The sequence below is a fragment of the Humulus lupulus genome, chromosome 1 (assembly GCF_963169125.1).
Source record: "Humulus lupulus chromosome 1, drHumLupu1.1, whole genome shotgun sequence".
Taxonomy (NCBI): Eukaryota; Viridiplantae; Streptophyta; class Magnoliopsida; order Rosales; family Cannabaceae; genus Humulus; species Humulus lupulus.
In genome coordinates this window covers 307081065-307102239 of record NC_084793.1, presented here as the reverse complement: position 1 = coordinate 307102239, position 21175 = coordinate 307081065, and the positions used below count along the sequence as shown (strand labels likewise).

General features: G+C 32.4%; 3 protein-coding genes across 4 annotated transcripts; 2 read left to right on the top strand and 1 right to left on the bottom strand.

Annotated features, from left to right (window-relative positions):
* The first annotated feature begins 871 nt into the window (after positions 1 to 871).
* LOC133812728 (uncharacterized) lies at positions 872 to 7912 on the top strand. The gene is made up of 15 exons (XM_062246532.1): positions 872 to 1278; positions 1432 to 1513; positions 1612 to 2085; positions 2454 to 2622; positions 2732 to 2884; positions 3758 to 3858; positions 4089 to 4180; positions 5177 to 5247; positions 5332 to 5467; positions 6096 to 6155; positions 6246 to 6328; positions 6399 to 6475; positions 6581 to 6651; positions 6990 to 7047; positions 7559 to 7912. Exons 1-15 carry the CDS (start codon positions 1010 to 1012, stop codon positions 7688 to 7690), a joined length of 2028 nt encoding a protein of 675 aa, XP_062102516.1. The 5' UTR covers positions 872 to 1009; the 3' UTR covers positions 7691 to 7912.
* A 764-nt stretch (positions 7913 to 8676) lies between these two features.
* LOC133812729 (protein FMP32, mitochondrial) lies at positions 8677 to 11136 on the top strand. Of its 2 annotated transcripts, none has more exons than XM_062246534.1 (8): positions 8677 to 8912; positions 9062 to 9339; positions 9511 to 9642; positions 9782 to 9841; positions 10198 to 10274; positions 10362 to 10418; positions 10550 to 10629; positions 10724 to 11136. In XM_062246534.1, the coding sequence occupies exons 2-8, from the start codon at positions 9142 to 9144 to the stop codon at positions 10765 to 10767; spliced, it is 648 nt and encodes a 215-aa protein (XP_062102518.1). In that variant the 5' UTR covers positions 8677 to 8912; positions 9062 to 9141; the 3' UTR covers positions 10768 to 11136. The 2 variants fall into 2 exon arrangements, with proteins under 2 accessions (XP_062102518.1, XP_062102517.1); XM_062246533.1 differs by having other exon boundaries at positions 8688 to 8912; positions 10550 to 10616.
* Positions 11137 to 17422: 6286 nt separating this feature from the next.
* LOC133812727 (cytochrome P450 84A1) lies at positions 17423 to 19536 on the bottom strand. Its single transcript, XM_062246531.1, has 2 exons — positions 18485 to 19536; positions 17423 to 18392 (listed from the first exon to the last, which is right to left on the bottom strand). Exons 1-2 carry the CDS (start codon positions 19412 to 19414, stop codon positions 17772 to 17774), a joined length of 1551 nt encoding a protein of 516 aa, XP_062102515.1. The 5' UTR covers positions 19415 to 19536; the 3' UTR covers positions 17423 to 17771.
* Between the last annotated feature and the right edge of the window lie 1639 nt (positions 19537 to 21175).

The window sequence follows — 21175 nt, the reverse complement described above, 5'->3', positions numbered from 1 at the left end:
TGTTCCGTATATTGTAGAGCTTTCTTATTTAAATTTCATTGGTTGGCATGTTATTTGGTTAGACAATAAACTACTTGAATAGAATTGATTCTTTTATTCTTCTACTATCTTCATTTCATTCTTGGTGAAAAAACGAATTTAGAAAGTTGTATTTTTATTTGTCTATGATGGAAAAGAGTACGAGACCTTGTTATTTATTTCTTATGTACACCAATTTTGCCAACAATATTAACTTTTTTTTATAAGATATTTCATATTTTATTTTATTGAAAATCAACATTCTAAATATATTTAATATTTTCTTCAAAATACTTGATATAAGATCATTTTGCTTGGAAAAGAATGTCTATCTTTATCAAGTACTCTTTAATTTTTTTTATACTTATAATTAAGAGTATTGATATGTGCACAATATCTCCAAAACACAACATTATACACATTAAAGTGGTATTGTTATTTTAAATAGAGATTCTATATGAAATAAGAATAATGATGTGTACTAAAATATGTACTAAAATAATATATACAAGTGATGAGTCATTCAGCTTAACAAATTATATTTATTAAAATTTGGACTCACTGTTACAAAAAAAAAAAAAGTAGAAATACATCATTGTGTATATATTTTGGATTTGTTATAACAAGGTGCACTTATAAAATATTTATATATCTACTAATTAAATAATTAAATAAGAGTGAATTGGATATTGGTTTGGATTAGATTTTGAGCATGAAATGCAATGCACGTACATTATTATAAAACAATATACTACAAATCCTTGAATTGTTTCAATGCTCGGAAAAGCGGTCACCATTAAAAGTCATATGTCAAAAACTATAAATAAGACAAAGAACCTTCGCTTGTAAACGTCGTTATTCCAAATAATCAGATCAATACAGAGAGAGAGAGAGAGAGAGAGAGAGAGAGAGAGACTTGTTCATTCATTTCGCGCGGTGATTAACTGATATTGAAGAAATGCTTTTTATTAAGTAAATTCAGGTAATACGAATGGCAGACACCACGACGAAAGCGACGTCGTTTTTAACGCCCACTCAGAGGTACGCGGCCGGAGCTCTCTTCGCGTTCTCTCTCCACCAAGCACAAATCAATCAGACCCGTCCCTTGGGATTGTTCTCCGACGACGAACCCTCCGATAATCGGATTAGTAATGGTAGTTCTAGTAGTAGTAGTAGTACTTCCAGCAGTAGCGACTCGGTCGCCGATGATCCTGACCTTTGGGTCCACAAAGCTTCCGCCCTTCTTCGCCCTGTATTCAGGTTCATTTTCGCAATTCTTCTTTTCAAATCGATTTTGAATTGGAGGATTCGGTGATCGCATTTGAATTTGTGTTTGGTCTTTGAAGAAATTTGATATGGAATCCTTTTGAAATTTTGATACCCCAAGCATTTGGTTATTGCATACATTGATAGGTTTTTGGAGATTGAGTCAGTGGCTTGGTCTGGACTTGAGGAAACTGCTGGATCTTCTCCTGCTAAACATCATGTTGGAGCAGTATGTTCCCTTTCTTTCTCTGTTTCTTTTATTTGTTTATAATTTGTGTCGCGTGAGAGCATTTGGGATTCGCATTTGTTTTGGTGTCGTTGTCTTAGTTCTTGAGGTTGCTAGCGGAGGAGGAAGATGGGGAGAATTCTTCTCAAGATCAACAACTTGCTCTGTCGAGAGCCGTTGATGCTATGGGGCGTAGCATGGCGAAAACTTCTGAAGTTTCCGTGTGTAAGAAGGAAAAACATCGTGAATATGAAAATGAGTGTAGGGAGAAATGTTCTACAGCGGAGGTGCAATCAAACTTGGAAGAAGCAGGTGTCGAAACTGGGGTTAAGCGAAAGACTGGTGAAAATGATTTGGTGACTGAAAACGAAGTTGTTGTCGAAAAGCCCATTGAAGAGGTAATGCTCAGTTATGAGAGGAAAGTGACGGTTCTGTATGAGCTTCTCACAGCTTGTCTAGCGGATACACATGTAGAGAACAAGAAAAGTACCCGTAAAAGAAAGGGATATGATGCCCGACATCGAGTTGCTCTGCGGTTATTGGCAACTTGGCTTGATGTCAAATGGATAAACATGGTTTGTATCTAAAACCTGTCCTTATTGTGTTGTTCACTTAATGTTTGTGGTTGCTAGCATAAGTTTTTATGAGATGCGAAGCGTGCATTGTGTTATATGATGCTTTAGAATTTTTCTGCTTTATCATGTTTGTAATTGAGAACTCAGAATAGTATTTTGACACTCAGCATATATCACCTACCTCATGCATTCCTTTTGTATTTTTCAACTTCTGTATGGTCCAAGTGGCATCGTGTTCGAGCTTGACTTCTCAACCATGTCTTTTAGTATGCCAAGTATTATAGTTTTTTCAGAGGTTTAAGTATGCTAAGGTTATTGTTATCCTTTACAATTATTTTAACTTCAGACTTTATACTTTCTCTGAGCAGGAGGCTATCGAGACGATTGTTGCTTGCTCTGCAATGGCTGTGGCTAAAGAAAAGGAAGTATCAAATGAAGAATCTGAATCATCAAAAGGAAAATGGGCCAAGTGGAAGCGAGGTGGTATAATCGGTGCGGCTGCATTGACTGGAGGAACTTTGCTGGCAATTACTGGTGGTATGGAGCTTTATATCTTTTAAATTGGTGTTTCCATTTGAAATGATTTTTTTTATGGTTTGATCGTTATTTTTTTCTTAATTTTGTTTGGTGTATTTTTATTCAACAGGATTAGCTGCCCCAGCAATAGCTGCAGGACTTGGTGCTTTAGCTCCAACATTGGGTACTCTGGTACCAGTAATTGGGGCAGGAGGATTTGCTGCTGTAGCTAGTGCTGCAGGAACTGTGGCTGGATCTGTTGCCGTCGCTGCATCATTTGGAGGTGAATAGTTGATCTCATTTCTAAGGTTTTTTTCAGTGTCAGTCTTTTTTACTTTGTAATACCTACCCCTCAAAAATTGTTTTTTTTTTCAAGTTCAATTACTTCCTCAACCTTTCCAAATCATATTAGTTGGATCCGTAAATGATATTTTTGTTTAGTTTATTTGTTAAAAGTAACAGAAAATATTGGAAAATAATATTAAATCAGTCCTAACATATTTGGAACACCTATATAGCTAAATTTATTAGCCTTTTCAACTGCATCACCATTCTCCCTCTCCTTCTGATAGCCATTGGAGCATTTAGAAGATTTTTAAATGGGGCCTGGATGTTGTAAGTGTGAGACTTTTACCAAACTCAAGAGTTCATGGTGCCCTCTCCACCTGATTTTTTTTTTTTTAAATTAAAACTTTTGTATGTATTTTATTTTACATTTTAGCTCTTTATTTATACATTTATACTAAGATGCCTCCACTAACTTTCAATATGTTTATAATTTTTTTTTACACATTATTGTTGTATTTTGCCTCCTCATCTATACTTTTTTAATAATATGTCTTTGCTCAATATATTTTGTATAATTAATATAATTAAGTATTTATGCTTGGTGGAATAAAATCATGTGTCCGAATTATCAAATGCTAAGGTGAATATGCTCCTTTGTGATGAAATTCTGATTCTGGAGGGTGAATTTTCCTTGGTTTAAGTAATGCATCATAAAAAGGAAAAATATGTTTGGAAAAATAACTAATCCCAAGATGATAGGATTACACTTTCTTTTCCTTACTCTGGTCTATTTGAGCATTTCATATTTTTTGAGAAATCAAATTATGAACACTAACTGGATTTCCTTGCGTGCTTTTGTTAAACCTAGCTGCTGGGGCTGGACTTACGGGGAGCAAAATGGCTAGGAGAACTGGGAGTGTTGATGAGTTTGAGTTCAAAGTTGTTGGAGAAGAAAATCATAATCAAGGCGTGAGTTTTCTTAGCTCATTTTTTTTCTACCTGATGAGAAGAATAGATGGTTATTTGGAGATTTATTCATCTATGCTGACTTTTTTTTCTTCCACAATCTCCTGTCATAAATTCAGTTGCCAATCTTATATTTTGTCTCCCTTCTTTCCCAAAATAAATACAGAAAAATGGAAAAAGTTCCTGTGCATGCAAATTTGATTGATTGGAACTTTAATTTTTATGTCTGCCAGAGGTTAGCTGTTGGGATCATGATCTCAGGATTGGTTTTTGATGAGGAAGATTTTGTAAGGCCTTGGGAAGTACAGGATGACAGTTCAGAAAGGTATATGCTTTTTTAATCACTTTCCCTGAACAAGAGTCCTCCCATCATCTACATTTAGTTTTGCCCGAGAATTAAAAATGGTAGTGGGGTAGAAAATAAAATATTGGGAGATTGGAGAAACAATTGGGGTACAAAAGAAGGAGAAACATAGTTTATTTGTTTTGACCTTTTTTGTTTGCCAAATAATTTATCAGAGAAACCCGGAATAATCTGTCTTTGGCTTGATACAGTGGCAAGTTTCTTCTCCGTTTGTGTTCAACTTTTCTAAGTTATTTACCTTCAAGTTTCGTGTTACAAATGATGTTACTTTGTACTGTGTTTCTCTATTACACTTGCATTCCTTTTGCAATTGGATATCTGTTAATTGTTAATTTTTTGTTCAGCTTTTTGATGACTCTCTAAATTATGATTTATTTAGCAAGATATTTATTTCATGTTAACCAGCGATAAAAGGGTTCACTCCCAAATATGATTTTTCATGATGATCTACTCCATTGATTAGGATTCTGTCCCCTGGTGTATTTCACATTGACCAGTAATGAAAGGGTTCCTGGTCACTGGCTTAACATAGGACTTTTATGATTATCTTCTTACTCGAATAGGAACTTTATATATTTTTTTAATTTATTTTAAAGTAACATATAGATGGTTTCAAACTATGGACATCAAAAGTTAATGTAGCTATTGCAATAAAAATATAACATGATGGGAACATCTTCTGTTTTCCTTTGTTGTTGCCAGGATATTCGTTTTGCGAGAAATGTAAACATAGTTGAAAGTTGGAACATGGTATCAATTGCCTATTATTATTGATATATAAATTTTTATATATATATATATATATATTTATATATTTGTGGAGAAGTTCTACCAATAGACTTGTCTATCTCGTATATTCTTATAATTATGAATAAAACACTTTCATTGAATGTAGTATATAGAGCCAGAATAGGAGTTCCAAGTTTAATCTTTCTTATCATTGTAACAATTCTTTAGGTATGCGCTGCAGTGGGAGTCTAAGAATCTAATTGCCGTCAGCACTGCAATTCAGGATTGGCTCACATCAAGTAAATGATTTAATTCTCTTTGCTGTTTTTTGTTCTTTAGTAGTATGTTGACAAGTAATTAACGTAGGTGCTACATTTTGGTAGGGCTTGCATTGGAATTGATGAAGCAAGGTGCAATGATGACTGTGTTAAGCACACTTCTGGCTGCACTGGCTTGGCCAGCAACTTTACTTGCAGCTACTGATTTCATAGATAGCAAGTGGTCAATTGCGGTTGACAGGTAACTTTCTTTGTTGTGTGTAAGTTGTATATGAATAACTAGATGAAGGGTGATAAGTATATGGAACACGATCACTTGAGTTATAATTCTTACATATTGCATTGAATTTTTGTGGTTGGGTCAGACAGAAAACTTTCATTAGTCCCATTAGAGGCATCCAATTCAAGCCCTCGTTTTAATTTTGGTTTTATCCAGTGATGTAAATATGCATTTACTGACCTGTCTTTTAACAAAATACCAAAATCTAGAAGTGAGAGCTGCCTATAGACTTGTTTTAGGAGTTGGGTTTCAGCTGTGGCTTAATATTAGCTTTATTTTCTAACTGAGCCATGGAACTTGGTGGTAGTATTTCAGGATGAAATTAAATGTTAGCCCTCATTTCTCTTCTCATTCAACTTCTTGCCCTGATAAAATATCCTAGTTCTTTGTGATGAACTCTTTTCATTAATGATAGAAGCCATCAGATCACTGCACCGGCCTAATTTCTAGACATAAATACTAAGATAATCTGTATCTGATGTGATTTAAACCTCCCAAAGTATGCTCTTTTGGATTTTAAGAGTAATGTTATATCATGTGCTTATGTTTCATTTTATTACTAGATTACTAAAACTTTGAAAATTTCTAGATCGGACAAAGCAGGAAGGTTGCTTGCTGAAGTGTTGTTAAAAGGGGCTCATGGGAACAGGTTGACTAGTCATAACTTAAATGAGTTTGCCAACTCCTATATTAAGTTTTTATTTATATATTTTTTTTGTGGCTTCCATGAATCTTTCAGGCCTGTGACACTTGTAGGGTACTCGCTTGGTGCACGTGTTATTTTCAAGTGTCTCCAGTTTTTAGCTGAAACTGAAAAAAATGGTAACTCTCACCTTTCACTCTTCAAAATATCTTGGCCGATAGAATGATGCTAATGTAATGATTGTTGCAGCTGAACTCGTAGAAAGAGTTGTTATTCTTGGAGCACCCATTTCAATCAAAGATGAAAACTGGGGAGCTGCTAGAAAGGTACTCTATTTTCCTTCCGCACTGGTTTTTGGGGAATGCTTTTCAATCTCAAACTTTTGACCTAATCTTTTTCAATTGCCTATAATAAGCTCCTCCTTTTTGCAGATGGTGGCGGGAAGATTCATCAATGCTTATGCGACAAATGATTGGACGCTTGGAGTTGCTTTTCGAGCTAGGTATGGATGAAATGAATGATTTGGGGGGAAGGATAACACTCATTTGTACAATGTATTAGTTCATGGTAGAAACACTCTAAACGGTGGCTTGGTCCTGAGTGGACTAATGCCTGATGTTTCTCTATGTGGTTCTAATGAACCTGTGATACCATCTTTGGGTTGCAAGACCCCAATTTTTAATAGCTGGAGGTTGGAGTCTAACCAACTTCATTCCTACCTAGCTAGATTGTTGGCTTGGGTAATCTCAATCTCAAATTACTAATGAGATTGGCATTTTGTAGATTTTATCATTGTTCCACCATGAATTTTTTTTCATCTGATTCTCTATTGTGAAACAGTTTGCTTACTCAAGGATTAGCTGGAATTCAACCAATTAATGTCCCAGGAATTGAGAATGTAAGATATTTCTTCCCTCTATATTTTTATATATATATATATATATATGGGTACACTCTTAATAGTTACTACCCATGGATGATTACTTTAATATTAACTATTGGATTAAGATCAATGATTCATATTTATAGTTGTTAATTAATATTTCTAAAAATAAATTTTGACATTTTCAAATTTTTGGAAGAGTTACTTGATGAAAAATATATATTTATTATGAAAATATAATATTGTATACTCTCATTCGTTGGAAACATCATTAATTATGGCAAAAAAAAAACTAAATTTGAAATTAATGTAGTGACTTGCTATACAAAGTCATTATGTTGCCATATCATCATAATTGTTAGTCTCTATCAATAGGTAGTTACTATTAATTAATAACTATAAATATAGATCATTGATCTTAATCATTAAAGTAACATCCACATGTATTAACTATTTAGAATGCACCTATATATATATATATATAAATATAGAATATTTATTGATATATCTATATGCAACATTGTAGGTTGATGTAACGGATCTCATTGAAGGCCATTCATCCTATCTTTGGGCTACACACCAAATCATAGAGCGTCTTGAATTGGACACTTACTATCCTGTTTTCCGAACCACTAAACAGGAAAAACAGACCGGGTAAACCATGCTCATTTCTTACCCAGTTACTACTCACTGATGTCTTGCTTTGAAGCTTGTATTCCTTTTTTGATCGATCGTGTAACTTTTACCATGGATTTAGACTCTTCTTACTGGCTCAGTAAACAGAGTCCATATTGAATTAAATGAAAGAAAAGAGATGACCATGTTAAGAACGGCTCAAGTATGATGTTTATTCTGAAGGGTATATAGCCTTGTTCTTGTTTGTGTCGTTTTTAGCTTTTAATGTCGTTTGTTCTACAACTCACACATGGCATATATAGAGACATGTCAATAGTTCAAACATCAAAGAACGGGTCATCGATGCTTTTTAATTTTATAACGATACGCAAGTATAATACATTCTCCTTTTTTTTTTCCTTGGTACAATATAGACCAAGATTTTCACTAGAAATCAAATTCATTGTTTATTTCCATTATGTGACAGACCCAGATAATCCCATGTGAATTTAGAATAAAGTTTATAAAACCACCATTAATATTTCAAAAAAAAAAATAGTTGAACAGAATAATATATCATTATATCTCCTACTCTTGTTCCTAGTCCTACAGTCTAATATCTGCAATTAGAAACTGCATTGAGTACCACTGGTTGTGTCCATCATCATAAGAAAGTAATATCGCTTTTGGTGAAATTTAATATTGAATTTTACATGATTTAATGTAATAATTATTATGAGTTATCGTTAATTAAGAAAAATGTGACACTTTTTATAGTGTTTAAAAAGAAGGCTAATTATTCATTCACTTCAATCATATTAAAAACGTTGGGTTTCTTAACACGACCTCTACTTAAATTTAATAAGGCAATTAGTAATTACCTGGATATTAACGACTGGGAAGAGAGGAACTTTCGGAAATTCTTTTATTACAAAATTATATTTATAAAAAAATAAATATATATATTTTTTAAAATGAAAATTTTACATTGCGTGCGGCTTGGAACGCAAGGTATGAATATGATATATCGCAGGCCCATTTTGAAGGAAGTTGAGTTGAGAAACAAAAGGCGGTGTTTTCTTCTCTCGTTTGGGTCAAAACCAAGCAAAGCTTTTCTTCTCATTCTCTCCCAAAATATAGCGATTCATTCCACAGTTTAAGCACGACTCGAAATCAATGGCTCTCAGTTCAATGATCATTCTCATTTAGAAGCGCAACCCATTCTCAACTCTGTATTTTCTCTTCTGCCAGAGATAGATAGAGAGGTAAGATCCCTAGACACGCATTTTCTTTGCTTTATTCGTACAAGTTCCATTTAATTGCCGTTTGTTTCCCTAGAAAATGTGTTTTTGAATGTAAAACATTTTTAAGTTAATATTATTTTTTCTTTGGTTTCTGGAAATGGTTCGATTAGGATTTTGGAGACGGTTCAAGAATTGTTAGGTCTTTTAAAGGTTTTTCCGTCAAGTTTCTGGATTTTAGCTGAGGAATCGAATGGCCGCTGCTGCGGCGTGTAAGCGGTTGGTGCCGTTAGGAATCAATTCAGGGTTTGGATTATCTGGATTTCGAGCTTTTGGTGCTTCGGAAGCTTTATCTCCAGCTTTGCGTTCTAGGTATTTGGATTGTAGATTGGCGTCTGAGCTCGTGAAATCTAATGGCAAACGTTTGTTTCTAGTTGATACGTTAGCTTTGGTAATTTCCATATTACTTTTTATATTTTTGTTTCAATTTTGGGAACTTGTTTTACTATTTTGATAAGATACATGAAAATTATGGAGGAATGGGTTGATTTCACAGCTTTTTGTTTTGCTCGAATGGTTTGTGTATGTACCCAACATAATGACATTCTGCATTCTATCTTAGGTTAGGAAATTAGAGGGACAGGGCGTGCCCTCGCAGCAAGCTGAGGCTATAACCGCTGCCATTACAGAAGTGTTGAACGATAGCTTAGAAAATGTGTCTCACTCATTTGTTTCGAAGGGGGAAATGCAGAAAGTAAGCATTCTGTAAACTGAGTTCATTTACCAAAACTTATTTGCCTAAATGTTTGAGAACTTTATCTTCTATGTTTTTCCTTTCCTGTTATCTAAACTTTTGCTCTTTGGTTTGGTATCTATGTATTATGCGTTGGTAGATTGAAATGATTCAAGATTCCAATTTGTCCAAGTTTAAATCTGAAGTTCAAAGCTCACAGGTTAGTTTAAACTAACTAATTACTCATTTTACTTAGTTTTTGTTTGTTTTAGTAGTTATTTTAATAGTTATCCATCTTGTATTTTTCTGGACTAGTTATTTGTTTGTTTGTTCTAATCCAGTTTAAAGTCTCCTGGGCTGCTCAGAATTGTTTATATGCACACGATATTTTGATTGTCTGGCTTTGTGAAATAAACCATTTTCAAATTACCACAATCTGGGGTTTCATTAAGTTGAAAGTGGTTCTCAAAAAATACTAACTGTATTAATGTGTTAAAAATAATGGATATCTTATGCTTTTCTACATTAATTGCCTTCATATGCTTAATGAATATTCAAGTATTAAAAAAAATGCAGGGCCACCATTTTTCATTACTACAACACGAGACTGAGAAATTGCGGAATGATATTGAAAAGATGCGCAGTGAACTGAGGTCTGGTTTATTCTGAGTCTGATGCCATGTGTGTTTATTTTCTCTACGCTGAGTTTCATGTTTCAATGACATTGATTTTTAATGCAGGTATGAAATTGATAAAGTTACTGCAGGGCAGAGGCTCGATTTGAATCTGGAAAGGGGGTGAGGAAATAAAAAATACATTTTGTGAATGTTATAACCTCTGGTTTGCTCAATATTTTGGTCACCGAGTCTCACTCTATATCTCATCATTGTCACCTTGCATAATGTGTTATCATTGTTTACAAGTGCAGGAGGATAAGGGAAGAGCTTGCGGATCAGAATGCTGAAACCACTAACCTTACTAACAAACTTGACCGGGTAGGGATTGGGAGTTGAGTGTTTAAGTTCATGCCTTTAATACATATCTCTTTTTTTCTGACCTCTTAGTAGTAAGTTCTAACTGTTCATTTCTCCATAACTATCAGGAGATCCATGGTTTAAGGGCCCAGTTGGAAGCAGCCAAATATGATGTCATAAAATACTGCATAGGTACTCTTGTTTCTATTTCTGCTGTTGGTCTTGCTGTACTCCGCATTCTGATGTAAACATTTTGTATAATTGGACGGTGATAAGAATTGTATGCTTAGCAATCATGAAAAACTACAAAAGAAAATTAAACTTGTGTTAGTTGAAGCCCAAAGAAGCATTTCATAATACATAGAACTGTTTTCCCTTCTCTGGGGATTCAAAGTCAAATTGGTGTATCTGTTTCTTTATTGCCTTTTTCTTCACTCAATTTTTTATTTTTGGTTCTTCTGCTTTGATTTTATGTATTTATTTGGGATAATTGAATTGGACTATTCCGACTTATCAATGATATACAGCAAGTTCAGTGGCATACAGGCAATATACCCTTTGTAGAAAGAAAGGGTATAAATATGAAGCATCACATCATAATCGGTGACCATAGGGTTTTGCTCTTTGGTGCTTAGCCCTGTTATTGTAGCTAGGAATAAGAAAATAGTAATGATGTTGATTCATGGATCATGAGTAGGGATACCAATTTTTTTTATGTATGATATAAGTATAAATTATACTAATTTTCCATTAGATTTTGTATTTTGGAATCACACAAGGATGGACAATTGTTTTTTTTAATCAATTTACTATCCTCTCTTGAGAATTTGAGATTTTTAGAGCATTTTTAAATAGTTTTTTTTGAGTTATAAAAGATAGTACTCAACCTCTCTTTATAATCACCAAAATCCAAAAAAACTAGATAAATGTAGAGAGTTGTCTTAATTTTTTGAATAGTTCTATTTAATAAAAAAATAGAAATTCAAATTTGTAAAAAGAATTATTAAATTAATCTATAATTAGTTAAAATAAAGATGATATTTTAGAATAATTTTTTAATCATTTTAATTAAAATTAAACTAAAAAAATAAATAACACCTATGCTTAGTCACGACTGCATATTATGGTCGTTATAGTAATGTATTTGGACAACACCACACCACCATGGACGAGTTACCTTTTCCATAGGAGGTCCTATTTTTACGAGTCAGCTGCGTTTGTGTAAGATGGGCCATATGGGTTGGGCTATATCTTCACGCAGTTTGGGCTGGTGTAAGATGGGCCTAATTTTACAGCACATTGTATGCTCCATTTGGTTTCTTGATTTCGCAACAAGTGTTTCATTTGTTTTTTTTTTTTTGTATCATTGTTAAGGGGTGGGGTGGGGTTGGGGGTGCTGTTGAAATGTGATCAAGTGTAGCTAGCTAGCAAGCAAAGTATGTCTGAAACTGTCCATGTAAACTAGGCAAATTTCAACCAAGTAAGCCATGCTTGCCATTGATTCGATTCGATTCGATTCTATTTGATTCTATTCGATTCCATCGATCTGTTTATTCCTCAATAATTGATTGCCTTTGTCCAGTCCCTCTCTCAATCTGTATTGGTTTTCAATGATCACATGTGTTTTGGTCTGTCTTTGTTTCTCTTTTCATTATTAGAGATTCAAGTTTCGGCCGCTTGCTTAGCTCGGCCCGTTTTCAACAGACCACACTTAATTTTTTTTTGTTTTTGTTAGGTGAATAAATTTGACGCTTTGAATTTATTTTAATAATTATAAAATCCTATTGAATACTATTTTGTAGCGTAAGGTATTTAATGATTAAAAAATCCACTATTAAACTATCATATTCAATTACTCTTTCAAAGAAAAAATTAACTAATTTATTCAATTCAAATTATAATTTATTTATCATTTTAATTCATATATAATTACAATTATGTTGATCCAATATTTGGCCGACATATATTTTTACTATTAATATATGTCACAATGAAAACACAATTAAATATAATTATTTGAATGTAATGATCTAAATAATTTCTTAAAAATGAAATAAAAATACTACACAAATATTTATTTGAATTATTGTTGAGTAATATTTGCTCGGACTATACGCCTTATTATACCTAATCATCTTCATCAAATTGATGAGTTTGTTTCTTGATCTAATTACAGTCGAGCTGTTCTCATATCTTAATACGAGCGGTTAATGACATCGCGATAAGACTTCTCATGATTATCATTCTTAATACTTAGCTCGAGCCAATTTGCTCATTTGGCATTATTCATACATTTTCCCATGTTTCAGACCATTCTTAGCTGAACTCTAGTCATGACCTACCAGCTATTTTATTTACTAAAATTATAAATATTTTTATCAAACTTGTTGCCCTGTACAAATACTAAGTAACATTGTACAAAATAACTATATACATATTAAAGTTATAATTATATACATCACTTGAGTCCCATCCAAGCAACTAGTGCTAAAGAGATTTTGAAGTGGAGGTTAGAATGGCTTGGGCTGATCTTATACTTTTCAAATTGATGTCTGTTGATCCCAAAAGAGGGTGCGTTTTAATATTTAAACTCGCAAGTGCACGAATCGTTTCGGAATATAATGTTCATGTAAGTACGAGGTCGAACCCATGGGAGTTGACTAACATAAAAAAGAGACCTATTTTAAACCAATATTAATAAATTCTAACCTAGCTCCAAAGATTGATAAGTTTTAATAATGAAAATAAAAGACAATAATAAAGATATTAAAGACAAATATATAAACATAAATTAAAAGTAAAAATCAAGATGGTAAAATAAGATTATTAAGGATTAGAATCCACAAAATATAAGTTCAATAATTTTTAAAAGTATATTGATTCCCAAGTTTTAGTGATAGTTAAAATAAATCGAACTATCATTTTCCAAATAGATTTATAATTTTAAGCACAAATTACTTCTAAAAAGATAAGATTTTTCTTCACTTTTCAAAATTACAATTTCAAAGCATTTAGTGTAAATCAATCTAATGAAATAACAAATAAATCAATGAACATTATTTATAAGGCAAAACATAATATTTTTGTTCTAAGCATGGATGTGTACAATTTAATGACACATCTTACACAAAGAATATTATATTTTTGCACTAATGAAGAACAAAGTGTAAATATGTGCTAACAATCCAAAATACATGATATTTAAGATGAAAGAAGATATTTGGAGAAGAAAAATCCATAAACTTTGTTGCACAAAATGGGAAATCAATATACAAAATAAACACTATCTAGTTACATATTATTTCATCATCACTTTAATAATCTTAAAAAGATTAGAAACACATAACTAGAATAGCAAATACAAACTAAAAATTACAAACATAAATAAGAAAATTTGGAGGAGAAACCCCCAAATATTTCATCTAAAAATACATAGAAAATAACCAAAAAGAAGAAGAAAATTAAGAGAATGGAGATGTTTTGAAGTGTGTAGAGTTTTTTGTATGGTAACCTCTCTCTCTAAAAATGGTCTTCAAAACTCTATATTTATAGCCAAAATGAGGTATTAAAATAATCAATTTAAATTAATTAAATTGATTAAATTAATTATAATATAACAAATATGAGTAAATTATAGAGTGTAATAATAATATTTTGGAGTAAAATGTGTAAAATATAGAATAAAAATATAGCATTTTTAGACATAAGGGACAAATATGCTTTTAGATAATTTACGGGGTCAAGACAATTGGCATGGGGATGTTTGGATCGTGTAGTTGCTGGGAGGATGCATGTGTTCAGGCGGCTGGGAGAGATTGAGGAGGCAGGGGCAAGGCATGAGCTTCAGTTGGCGTTAGGCTGAAGGAGCATAAATGCCAAGTGGCATCTGGCAGGTGGCAGTGGGCCTGGCGTTGATGGCTGGCTGGGAGTGGACTGTGTTGGATCAGTGGGGCTTGCTGGAGAAGCTGCTTGCTGGCAGGTTGATGTTTTGGGAAGGCTGAATTGGAGGTCCATAAATGCCAAGTTTGTCATTCATTTTCAATTCTTTTCAATAGGTAAGGTGATATAAATTTCTTTACAAAATAAATATAAAATAAATTATAATAAAATATTTTTAATTATAAAATAAATTAATTTAATTTTTTAAAAATATTAATTATAACTTAATTTATATTTAATATTTAATTTCAATAAATCAACATTTTTTTACCCCAAATTAAATAATAATAATTTAAATAATTAATTACAATATTTTACAACAAAATAACTATAAAAACACACAAAAATATATAAAATCAAAATAAACCTAATAAATTCAAAATTACTTTAAAACTTAATAAATCAATTAAAAACTCAAGAATTAAACAACAATTCGCACATAAAAAGTGGTAAGATAACTCTATTTTGTAGAGTTATCAATGTCAAAGTAGGAATCTAGTTAAACAGACTTATTAGGGTTTGGTTCACAAAATTTGTGATTTTAACTTTAGCTTATTAAAAAACACTTCTACAAGAAGCCACATTTTGTAGCTTCTCTAGAAATAGCATATTAAAACTAAAAACCAATTTGACTAAAATATCCAACCAGAGCTTTTAAAGCTAAATACAAATAAAATTGTTTTTTAAAAGCTATGCCATTGACAACCACACCCTTATAATCTTTTAGCTTGTTTGGGGGTTTTTCAGTGTAAAAACTCACCATGGTTTGACTTTTTGATCAAAAATTGAAGTGAACCTATGTGAGAGAGGAACCAAATTTGCTATTATTAGTTGAAACTTGGAACATAATGGAAGCCGCCGGCATTTGCACAATTAATGCCATTTGTCTAGTTCTTACACTACTCCCTTTGGATCGTGAAGCTCATTAATAATCAAAGTTGGTCCAAATACACCAACTAATAATTTGAAATTAACAACACAATTTAATGTTTTAAATTAACAATTCTTTAAGCAATTACATTGATCCATTTTCACGAGGCTAGTATAGTAAAAGCTTTTTGAGATGAAAATCACTTGCCAAACAATTAAGATGATAAAAAGAGAAATAGAACATTAATATATATATATATAGGGGAGTTTTTTTTTTTTTTTTTTGTAGGGATTTTACTTTAAGCTTTATCGGTGGGGCTCTCAGTGTTCTCGACTCGTGAATAGTTTTCAGCGCGATTTTTTTTTTTACTATGTATATTATAGCTATTTAGAGCATCCTGCAAATTTTTAGAAAATTCAGAATAATTTACAGTACCGAAAACTAAGTTCAAATATGTTGCACTCGTGATTAATTTTTTTATGCGGGTAGAAATCAACATATTTGAACTTAATTTTCAGTACTGTAAATTATTCGGAATTTTCTGAAAATCTGCAGGATGCTCTAAATAACTACAATATACACGATCATAAAAGAAATTACACCGAGAACTATTCACGGGTCAAGAAACACTAAGATCCCCACCGGTAGGACTTAAAATGAAACCCTATAAAAAAAAATTGTCCGTTATGTATATATATATATTATTATTTTTTTTCTTTCAAAGAGATTGAAATTAATAAGAATGTCCCTATCTAAGGTGATAAAATCTTATTGTGTTGTTTGCACTCTTCTTTCTTACCATTATAATAATTTAATTGAAAAATATAACGTGGAAGGCTTCAAGTCATTTTCACCACCTAAAAACCCCAACTCCAGCAGCTTCTTTAATTTCTTTCACTCTTTCAAACTCTCACACAAAAAAAAAATTCAACTCTCTTTGAATTAGCCAAACACCTGTCGAACCCAATATCCACTACTAAATTAATTAAACTCTTAATTAACAAATTTCAAGTGTTTTAATGAATATTTTAAAAAGTTGATAAAAAATTAAGAATTTTGTGACAAAATAAAAAAAAAACAATAAAGGGGTTGATGTTACTTGTATAAATCAAAGATTTGATCCTCAAAATAAAACTCACCAATCAAATGGTCTCACTAATGATCAAATCAACTTTTTTGTCACTTAGATTATGAGCAAAAACTAAAGTTTAGACAATAATAGATCAAAGGGACCCAATTTTTATTTTTTTATTTTTTTTTACACTAAGAAATTTAAGCCAGAAAAAAACATTATTTTTTTGATATTCCTTACCATATCTGATATCCCTACCAATAGCTTACAATATAAATGTATGTAAATCAAAATATCTGATAAAGGCAAATCCTACAAAGGAAGAACTAGGAATCAAAAATAATATTATCTAAATAAAATAAAGAGTTGGTGCTTATTATTAAATTACACCAAGTCGACAAACTTGACTCTTGATTTTGAGTTTTGTATTACTTTTTGAACTCAATTGATGGTACTAATTAAGAATGATCTAACCAAATAAGTTTGTTTATACTAATATAATAATTAATTAAGAGACCAAAATATATTCAATCAAAACTCTAAAAAGTGATTATTGAAACTTTGTAATAATGGAGAGACAATGAGTTTCTACCAGCTCTTTTATATTATTTTCTTTTAAAAATAAAATATAACGCGTGTTGGTGTATTTCTATTATTTTATAAAAGTTCTTATAAAACTTTTTTTTTTTATATATATATATATATAGGTTTGGAACTATTGATAAATGATGGGCATTGGTACATTACTATCATGAAAAATAAAAAAATCCCACTAGGATAAATAGTAATTAATAATAATAGTAATAATTATGGATATATATTTGGGAAGCCTAATTATTATTAGCAAAAATGGCCCTAGGCCTAACAATTAATATAGGTGGAACCATTTTTAGCATAACAAAGAAACAATTATAAAAAAACAACAAAACAAATCAAGAACAAAGATTGCTCTGAGTAACAACAATTTTTCATTCGAGTTGTTTTCATCAAATAAAAAGTACAAAATAATAAAAGTTTATACAAATATAATAAAAAGACAAATGAAAGAGAGATGTTATACACAAATAAAGAGAAGTGAACTTTTTTTTTTTTTTTTTTTCCTCTTCTCTTTTCAATTATTATTCATTTTTATTTTTTGTGGTTCCTTTCCTTTCCTTTCTCATCTAAATTTTCTCAAATTTTTAATATAAAAAAGGAAATTAAGATTTTTTTTTTTTTTTTTTTTAAAAAAGTAATAATAAAACCATTGAAATTCAAATCCAATTCACATGTGCCCAAATTTCACACATTTTGATTAGATAGGACACACCACACGCTTACTCGGTACGGCCATGAGTCGATTCGTTCTCGGCGCAGTGAGTCCGAAACTGTCGTTCATGTCGAGTTCGCTCGGCTTCATACCATCTGGTAACTCCCATGTGAAGCAATGGAGAAGGTGACCCACCGCCAGTTCCAGGGCGTAGAGCCCGAGCTGCATACCGGGGCAGGACCTCCGACCCGACCCGAACGGAATGAACTCAAAGTTGCTACCTTTAAAGTCCGGCACACCCTCCTTCAGGAACCGACTGGGCTTGTAGGTTTCCGGGTCGACCCACGAGTTCTTGTCCCGACCAATAGCCCAGGCGTTGATCATCACACGCGATTTCTTCGGCACATAATAGCCTGCCACCTCAGCATCCTCCGCCGTCTCGTGGAGGAGGAGTGGAATCGGTGGGTGGAGCCGAAGTGTCTCCTTGAGAGCACATTTCAACAGAGTTAGCTTATCGAAATCGCTCTCCTCCAGTCTCCGGTCGAGGCCGACTACGTCGGCGATCTCTTGTTGGACTTTCTTTAGGTCTTCTGGGCTCTTCATTAGCTCCGCCATGGCCCATTCTATTGCCGACGCCACCGTCTCAGTACCACCGAACATCACGTCCTATAAAGAAAAAAAACAAACGTTTGATAAAAGTCTTCAATAAAGAAACGTTTTTTAAATCAATTTTTTTAATATATTCTTGTTATAATCACCATGATGATAGCTTTGATGTTGTCTCTTGTGAGTCTAATCGCGTTTTGAAGGTCTTCAGAGGACTCGTTGACTGTCGCCTTGTCACTGTAAAAAGCTAGCAAATCATCGACCATATCGGCGTCGGCATCGTCGACGACACCATTGGTTCTCTCACGCTTCTCAATGTGTTCATCGATGATTCTGTCGATGAATCCATCGAGAGCTTTACGGGCCTTGGGAAGCCTAGTATTAAGACCTTGAGGGTCAACCCAAGTGAGCCAAGGAATAAAGTCAGCGATATTGAAAGCACCAAAAAGCTTCGAAAACTCTTGAAGAATCCTTATAAACTCGTCTTGGTTCTCCTGTTCGCTCGAACCAAACGCTGCCCTGTAAGTTATATCCATAGTCAACTTAAACACCAACTCGCCGACGTTGACAGTGGTGCCGGTGTTCTTAGCCACCGTCCGTATGGTCTTGTCAACTTCATCCCTGACGGACTCCCAAGACTCGGCTCTTTTTCGGCTGAAGAGCTTCATCACGCAGAGCTTTCTCATCTGACGCCAAAAGGGTCCGTAGTGAGCGAAAGCCATGTCGGCACGGTCGTAGGTGAGGTAACGTATGGCTATGGTGGCGGGTCGGTTAGAAAAGATGTTGTCATGTAACTGAAGGACTTGACGAGCTGTGTCCGGAGATGAGATGGCCACCATGTGAAGATAACCCATCTTCATGTGGAAAACGCCGCCGTATTTTTCAGCCAGTTTGGCCAGTCCCCGGTGAGTTAACTGGTCCATCATCGACATGTTACCGATTATAGGCAACCCTTTTGGCCCCGGTGGAAATGGAAGCCGCCGTCGCCGGTACCGGAAAATTAGTCCCAATACCAAGAGAGGGACAATGATTAACAACATATTCACTGGTAATGGTTGAAGGGCTTCTGCTAAAGAATCCATTTTTTTTCTTTCTGGCCTATTTTTGTGAGATATATATATATATTTGTATATAAATACAGTATATATGATTGGGTTTGGAGGAGAGAAAAACTTAAGTGGCAACAAGAATGGTTGCTGATTTGTGTTAGTGATTGTTCTGTGGTTTATATAAGAGTGGTTTGGACCGTTTAGGCCTTGGCTATAAGTATGAGCTTATCCAATTAAATTTGCCGAAATAATATGCAAGTTGTACACTATTTTTTATAAGGAAAAAATATCAACACTATATGTATTGACTCTATAAGAGTTTTCTTTTTGGGTCCTTTGAAAAATCGCATATTTTTTAAAATAATTTTGCATTATAGCCTAATTTTAATAATATTTTACAAAATAACCTTTCATAATTTAAATAGCTAGTCGAAAAATTAAAAAAGACCGATCGAATTTTAAACAGATATCATTTTACAAAAAATTATCAAAAGTAGGTCAGAGTACAAAATAAAATAAAAAAAAAGTCATTTTAACAAAAAAATTTTATTATTATTATTTATCTTGCTACTATTATTAATTGTATATAAAGTATATTCATTATTTTTTGTTCAGGAATATGGAAAACATTTATATTGATGAGATTCTGTGCAATTATGTCTTGAAATCTCATTTTATGTGCCTTATTTCAACAGTTTTAAATTGAAAATCATGTGAATTTTATAAAGTTGGTGTGTATGAATATGTAATTAATGTTGAATATTTGTTTTTATATTGAATATTTGATATCAGATATATATATATTTAATCTCCAAATATGAAGAAACATTGCTCTTTAATTGTTAGGTTAAATTGGTATAACATTAAAACATTGCTCTTGGTTATTTTCACAAATCCAGCTAAATTAATAAACTAATTTATTTGATGAGATTTTGGACCAATTAAATATCCAAATGGAATCATGTAAATATATATATATATTTTAAAAAAAATTGGGGAGGGGGATTGAACCTCCTCTTAGTGAAAAATGAATATACCACATTTATTATTATCAGGTTATGTCACATAATTTTGTACAAATTACCACTTTTATGAGTTTTTTTCTTTTTCTTTTAAAGTGCATATTAAAATCAACGATCTTTTAAAAAATCACATCACAATAATTTTCAATTGGGAATCAAACTGTTCCTGAAAATATTGTTTTTAGCTACATCATTTTTTTTTAAGGATAGCTGGGTCTGCTTTGCAAGAATTATTTTTGGTGTTTTATTTTAGCATTAATTGGTAGGACCATTATGATGATAAGATTTTTTTGTGTATAAAACTTGTGTTTTAACAAGTCATAACCATTTGACTATATATATATACATATATGAGATATTTTTGGGTAATTTATTTTAGGATAATGTATATTGTAGTTATTTAAAGCATGCGGTAAATTTTTAAAATTTTTTGAATAATTTACAGTACCGAAAACTAGATTCAAATATACTATTTGCTACACACATAAAAAAATTAGTCACGCGTGTAATAAGCTGTTTTGAACCTAACTTTTAGCACTGTAAATTATTCAGAATTTTCAAAAAATTTGTATCATGCTCTAAATAACTACAATATATACCGTCATACAAAAATCATACCAAAACTATTTAGGTGTTAGGAATACACAAAAGCCCACTAATAAAACTCTGTTTGAAGCCCCCACAAAATTTTCCTATATATCTGTAAAATGGACTCTTTTACTTTTGTCTTTTGTTAATGGGTTACTTCGGTTGTCTTATTTTTTATTCTAGA